Genomic DNA, 6,530 nt, shown 5'->3' with positions numbered 1-6,530 from the left:
TTGATATATTTGGATGCCCCTGTGAATGTATTATAAGCACTAAAAAAATTGGCCCCTAAAACACTTTTGATTTGGAGAAAAATTGAATATAAAAATTTACCGGTGCTCCCGGTAAATTTTGATAAATTTCAAATAGGGCCTATGGTCGTACAATGGTAGCTGCGATCATGAACATCTCAGAATATGTAGTTGGGATATATAATTTCCAAAAGGGAATAGCTAATCGGTCGATTTTAGTCCAGAAACATTGTTTCATAGATAAATTAATATCTTGACCGTGAGAGGGAGCTATACAACATAAAGAGTTTAATTATTTATAATTTCATAACTTTAGACTCGATTTCAACCGCGACAACGATCAATGTATATTGTAGGAACGCATATGCTTCCAATATGTTAATTTGAACCCAATTCATGACCCATACCAAAACTTTGTAATACATTTAAGAATTTGGGGCCCTTTTATGTAGGGATACGTCTATTTAGGTGCTTCATACGTATGGGTATGGAAATAATAAGTCCTCGGTTATGTAGTTCATTTTATAATCATCTGCAGGATGTTATATTCCTACAAATTACAAATGTGTGTGTGTGTATTGCAAAGAACTTGCATTTTAATGTCCTTGCAATAGCATTTCGCTTAGGCCTAAAAAAAAAAAAGAGATGTTGTATTGCCCTTAGGTGCCAAAACATGGGTCGGTCTAGATTTTTTTTTTTACTTAAAAAACACAACTGCCTCTTTGGGCTGATATTTCTCAGTTTTGAATGCTTCTTTTTGAATGCTTCTAATAAACGGTAATTTTTTTTTTTTTTAAGCCGACCGTCGATTTCAAAAATTTTGGGTCGGTCGCAAAGGGCAATACAACATCTTTTTTTTTAGGCCTTGTCACCGATCATCAACTTCAATTAATCATCAACCGGTACAAAGAAAGGTAGAAGAGCATATCACTTTTATTGACTAAAAAGAGGTAAAATACTGGTACACAAGAACAAGACATTTTCGCATTTGCATAAGTAATTTAATTTGAATACAAGGGAAATGTAAATTATGAACAACGTAAAAAGCAACTTCCAACTTCTAGTAGCATCATGTTGATTAATGAAATAAAAACAATTCTTTTCTCACAAGTTAAAGGAGACTCTTTTCAAACAAGACCTTAAAAAGACAAATAAAATTATCTCCTGAAGAAAAGGCGTTGCAAAATACTCCCCCCCCCCCCCCCTCAAAAAAAAAAATTATTCAAAGTATAGAATATGAAGGAATTTATTTTAAAACTGACAAAATTATTCCTTTAAAAACATCTAAAACTGCTGTTGCTTTGCTTACAAGTGAACAAAAAAAATTCAAAACCATTATGCATGAACTTGTTAAAGCAGCAGTGAGAAAGCTTTTTCAAAAAGGCAGTTTTAAAATGAATTTCACATAATTTCCCAGTCTATATCGATGTAAAAATGTTTGACATGATTGTTCTGATAAAGTACCTTTCATTACACAAACTGAAATATAAGCTCAAGTATCAACCTTTTTAAATGGTTACAATACATTTCATAAAAGCTGACTTTTATCAACACAATATCTGTGTCATGTAATTATATACACATACAAAATGACAAAAATATTCCATCTTTAGAGACAAAACAATGTGTGATGTTTAAAAGTCTCGTTAATAATCACCCTAGTACAAAGATATGTGCATTTAATACAAGGCAACCTATACAATTCATTACAATATATATTACAATAATATAAATACCATATATAGCTGTCTGGGTTTGTACACAATTTTAATACAATCACGATTTATTATTTCATTTTTCCCTCAAAATTAATATATGTTACGGAAACTATAATAACATGTAACCATGTTTTCAACCTTAAAAATGGGTGGATTTGTCATGTGCATCATTGCCTTTTGACATTTAAATTGAAAACATCAAAAGTTGTAATTCAAGCAGAATTTACAAAGTCTATAATGGAAGGGAAATAAATGTAAGTGAAGAGCTGAGCTGCATAACTTTATTGCTGTGAAAGATTCAAATTACAGTACATTTAGCACAAGAATTTTGAAATTACAACTGAAGTAAAATATCTTGATAGAGTGCCATGAATAAAAAGAATTTTTTAAAGAACTGAATTTGAGAGATCAAAAAGCAGTATTGGATTTTGGAATGAAAATTGGGATAATTGGTGTACAACGAGATGTATTTTCAAGATTACGCAAAGCAGACCAATTTTAGTGGACAAATTTATTTGTAGAATGCAATTCGCATTATTGAAAATAGTTGGTACAAAGTTTTTTAATTCACAAATGTTCTTATGAAGGTTCAAAGGTATGTTGCCTGGCAAACCCACAATATAATGCTAGTCTAACAAATTAACACAGAAATTAGGGGAAAATGTCAACAACAAAAGCAAAATCAGACAATAAACAACAAGTAATCTCTTGCAATAACATGTATTGAACAACTCATGATACTAACAAAAACTGTGCTCACAATTTTGGGTAACATAAATGTACATTACATGCAATATCAGCATATTAATGATATTGCTAATATAAATAAAATGTATATACAACATATAACGCCATATGTTTAAGCTAATCAATGGAGATTATAACAATTTCACAAATCAAAAATGTAATGAGAAGCATATCATAATGAATACAACATAAAGAAGCTTTTCTTTGTTCTGATCGACAATGTTCTTTTCATATTTGTCAGTGTATTGTTACAATTTTTTCATATATAACAGAAGAAAAAATAATCAAGAATTAAAGCTACATATAACCACAGTGCTTATTGCTTGTTTCATACATAGTGCCACCAGCTGACTTTTGACTGTGTGAGCTTTTTAAATGAATTTTGTTCATACTTTTATGAAATGTGACACTATAAATAGTTTTAACAATATTCAAAGTAAAGGATGCAAACTTGTTTCTCCTGCAGAATCGGTTTCTCTCGATCGATATCCAAGTTCTTGTCATTCCATTGATGTCCGTCCTCATTAATTTGCATAGATGATTTCCACATGTCCTTTCATCTCTTCCACTGGAATATAGTCTCCACAATCCTCCTCAGCAATCAACAGAAATAAGCAATACAAGTATGTTTGCGTCCATTTCACAGTTTAAGCTTACTTTAACTTGTCAGTGACTGACACTCATAAATAGGACAATACACCAAATGAATACAGCTGAACTTCACAAGGGAAAAATAGAATATATATATATGTATATATAAATAAGGTGCAAGAATACCATCACGCATCGTTTCTTGAGGTTCGAAGTTGCTTCCAAAAGAGGATAACTGCTTCTCGAGATGCAGCACAAGAAAAAAGTCCACTATGGCATATCTCGTGATAACACTCGATCTCAAAATACAAAAAGAGTCTGTAGATATTCTTCAGGTTCATCTCTCGTTTTCCAGTTCTGTTGGATTCGAGGTGATATGCGCCGGCGACGATTCGCTGCCATCGAACGAGTATTCAGAGTCGGAGTACTGCGCCATGTCTCCGAAGTCATCCTCCTCCTCGTCGTAGTCGAGCTTGGTCGCGTCCCGCCTCTTGTTGTTCTTTTGCCATGAGATGTAGACTGAGAGAGACATGATTGAACCAGCGACGGCGGCGACGATGGCCACGATGCAGAAGTAGAGTGGTTCCATGGATTCACCCTGGTTGGAACAGTTAGGAGTCGCTTGAAGTCTCTGAACGGCTGGAACTTGGAAAGGTGAGGCTGGTGTATCCTCTGGTGAAGTGAGAAAAAGAGATTTGAACACATTTAGATACATTAATGATCAATACCTTCAATTCGCTATAGATTTTTGTTGTGCTTATTCTCTTAGAATGCAGAATTTTTGTGAGACATTGTAGAGCTAGTGCCATGAGTGCACAACAGAGTTGGATACCAAAACTATACAAGAATCATCATCATTACAAAGAACAATTAATTTTCTCACATCATTCCATCTATATACGTGACTGGACTTATACTGCAATGGAAATGAATAACCAATTTACAGTCTCTTTAAGCTGCTGCTATCAAAGCATTGGTATATTGTCCTACTTTAAGAGACAGAAAGTATGTTATGCTGCAAATTTGGTTGAAAGAAATAGAATAAAGTTCTTCTAGCTCTTCTCGAAATCAAAATGACAAGAAAATATAAGTACAAATGTCATAATGCAGGTATACATAATCATTTATGTTGATCATTTAAGAACCGACAGAAAATAGCATTCTATCTTTACCATTTTCATAACACCAGTCGATCTCCTTCACGCATCCCATACATTGCTTGTAAAGAGGCATGGGACTTTCACACTTTCTGCTCCTGTGGCGACGACCCTTGTGGCTACATGAGGACCATTTACTCCACACCTTCCAGCCAAGATTGGTATCAATGGGAGCACCTCCTGCTACCCCTGATGGGTCACGCTGACCGGTTCGGACTGATATACCGGGCCAGTTGGGTACTGTAATAAAGAGAAGAAAGAGGAGCAATGATAGATTAACACTCGGATATATAAGGGCATAATGAATAGAACATACCTGGAATTTCACTGCTGATATTTGTTTCCTTGACACAATGTGTAGCAATTTCAAACTCTCTCCCTTAATATATTTTCATATAAGAACATTTCAGAAAGATCTGCTCAACAAGGAAAAGTATAGAAATATATAATGTCACATCCAGAATCGTCAAACGTAAATCAATATGAACTTCTACACATTTTAGAACTTTTCTACAGCTTTCCCCTATTAAGATATATCCAGTCAGGGATTTTAATTCTTGTTTATTAAATATGGATATTAATCAAATGAAAAAGACACACAAAAATGTATTGATTCACCCTTTCAACTCTGCAAACAAATTTGGGAAAAATCACGGTAAGGACCTAACCAAGTGACAATTAGGGATGTTTTTAAATATTAAAGCAGGAAAACTCGAGTCCTGTTAAGGGGGCATTACTTGAATATTAGCAAATGAACTCACAGTCAAATACTTCTGGTTTAAGACAGTCTACTCCATCACAAGGGGCTTCCTCCACGTTCCTTCCTACGCAATCCTGTCCTTCGTTGAGTGGTAGAGGGCTGGTACATTCACGGTAACGTTGCTTGATACCTTTACCACAGCTTGCTGAACACTCGCCCCATTCACCCCAGCAACCCCAACCTCCGTTTACTGTCAAAGCAATCAGGTGATATGTTGGATTTAACACATTGCATAATCAAAGACCGATTCTGAATCATCTAATTGCTCTAAACTATTAACACTCGCAGTTTCTTAGAGAACAAAAAGATTTTTGCTCTCTTTCTGGAAGGATTCTTTCATGCAAGTTGCTAGAATGTATAAATATGCAGTAGTAATATAATTTCAAAAAGCTTTACTTTATTGAATATGTATCAAGGTCATACAGATCTCAGAAGTACCCTTGAAATATTGGGAAGGACACTGCATACAGCAGTTGAATTGTAAATATCTTTGTTAAAGTATTAAGAAATATTGTAAAGATCATTAAAATCTTTAGCATTATATTTGCAGTTTGCTTTAATTTATTTACTATTGTTTTCTCTTTCCATCTGGCATTTCCCAAAATGGTTAGAAACCTGCTAGAATTCTTTACTAACATAATATCATAGAGATAATCTGTGAGTACATTTTTTCTACATTTTTATGTTAACCCCTTCTATGCCATCAACATCTTGAGTTGTATTTTTTTCTTTTCATGTTAAACACAGAAGAAAAAGATCTGTCAAGAATTCAAGCTTCAGGATGCATTGACTGGTCACTAGAATACAAAATAGTCCTCTTTTAAGGACAATTTGTGGTATAGTTCTGTGGCAGACTTTGACACTGATGGCACAAAAGGGGTTAATCAAACCATACCTTCATATCGGAGCATCAAACACGATGGTTAGATTTTTGGCAAAGCTTTAGAGGTAAGAGGAGCTGAAGCAACACACATGCACACGTACCAGACTTGTCATTAATTAAAAAACAAACAAAAAAACAGTTAGCCAATTACCTGGGCAGGGAACAAAGGTCAAGCAATCTCGTTTTTCGTAGTACTGCCCGTTACAATCAGCGTTATCAGGGAAACAAGCACGGTGCCTGACCTGTACACCCTGGCCGCATGATGAGCTGCATGGTAACCATGGAGACCACATGGTCCACCCACCAAAGCTCTCTGATGAAGGGGAAGGAAGGAAGTAAGGATTAGAAAGAGATGGACAGATAGTGGGATTAGTCAAAATGATATGCCTAGTGTTATTCAAATATCATATTGCTTGTTTTTTTAATTTTACATTTTATAAAGATGTAACTCTTCCATTTGATTTAAAAGGATAATGACTAGCTATTTATTGAAGGAGTGTCTCATTTAAAGTGCTTTCCTTATCTTATTTCAAAGTTAGAAACTGAAGCCCTTAATATTTTTGTTAATTTCACACATTTGTCTAGCTCTTTGTTTTGTTATTTATAATAGTATCAAGCATCGTTTATATTCACTTCCCCCATTTTTTGTTGTTAGG

General features: G+C 34.4%; 1 protein-coding gene across 1 annotated transcript in view; it reads right to left on the bottom strand.

The window, feature by feature from the left end:
* Positions 1-933: 933 nt before the first annotated feature.
* Positions 934-6,530, bottom strand: part of LOC580797 (semaphorin-5A) — a 103,337-nt gene continuing 97,740 nt past the window's right edge. Inside the window, exons 21-24 of the mRNA XM_011664005.2 lie at positions 6,026-6,187; positions 4,993-5,181; positions 4,247-4,471; positions 934-3,746 (exon numbers count right to left, since the gene is read on the bottom strand). Of these exons, the coding sequence (XP_011662307.1) occupies positions 3,412-3,746; positions 4,247-4,471; positions 4,993-5,181; positions 6,026-6,187 (911 nt within the window). The 3' untranslated portion in view covers positions 934-3,411. The remainder of the gene's footprint in view (positions 3,747-4,246; positions 4,472-4,992; positions 5,182-6,025; positions 6,188-6,530) is intronic.

This window comes from Strongylocentrotus purpuratus, unplaced genomic scaffold (genome assembly GCF_000002235.5).
Source record: "Strongylocentrotus purpuratus isolate Spur 01 unplaced genomic scaffold, Spur_5.0 spur5_scaffold_6, whole genome shotgun sequence".
NCBI lineage: Eukaryota > Metazoa > Echinodermata > Echinoidea > Camarodonta > Strongylocentrotidae > Strongylocentrotus > Strongylocentrotus purpuratus.
Note: the sequence above shows the minus strand (reverse complement) of the source record. Positions and strands in the feature narration are given on the sequence as shown.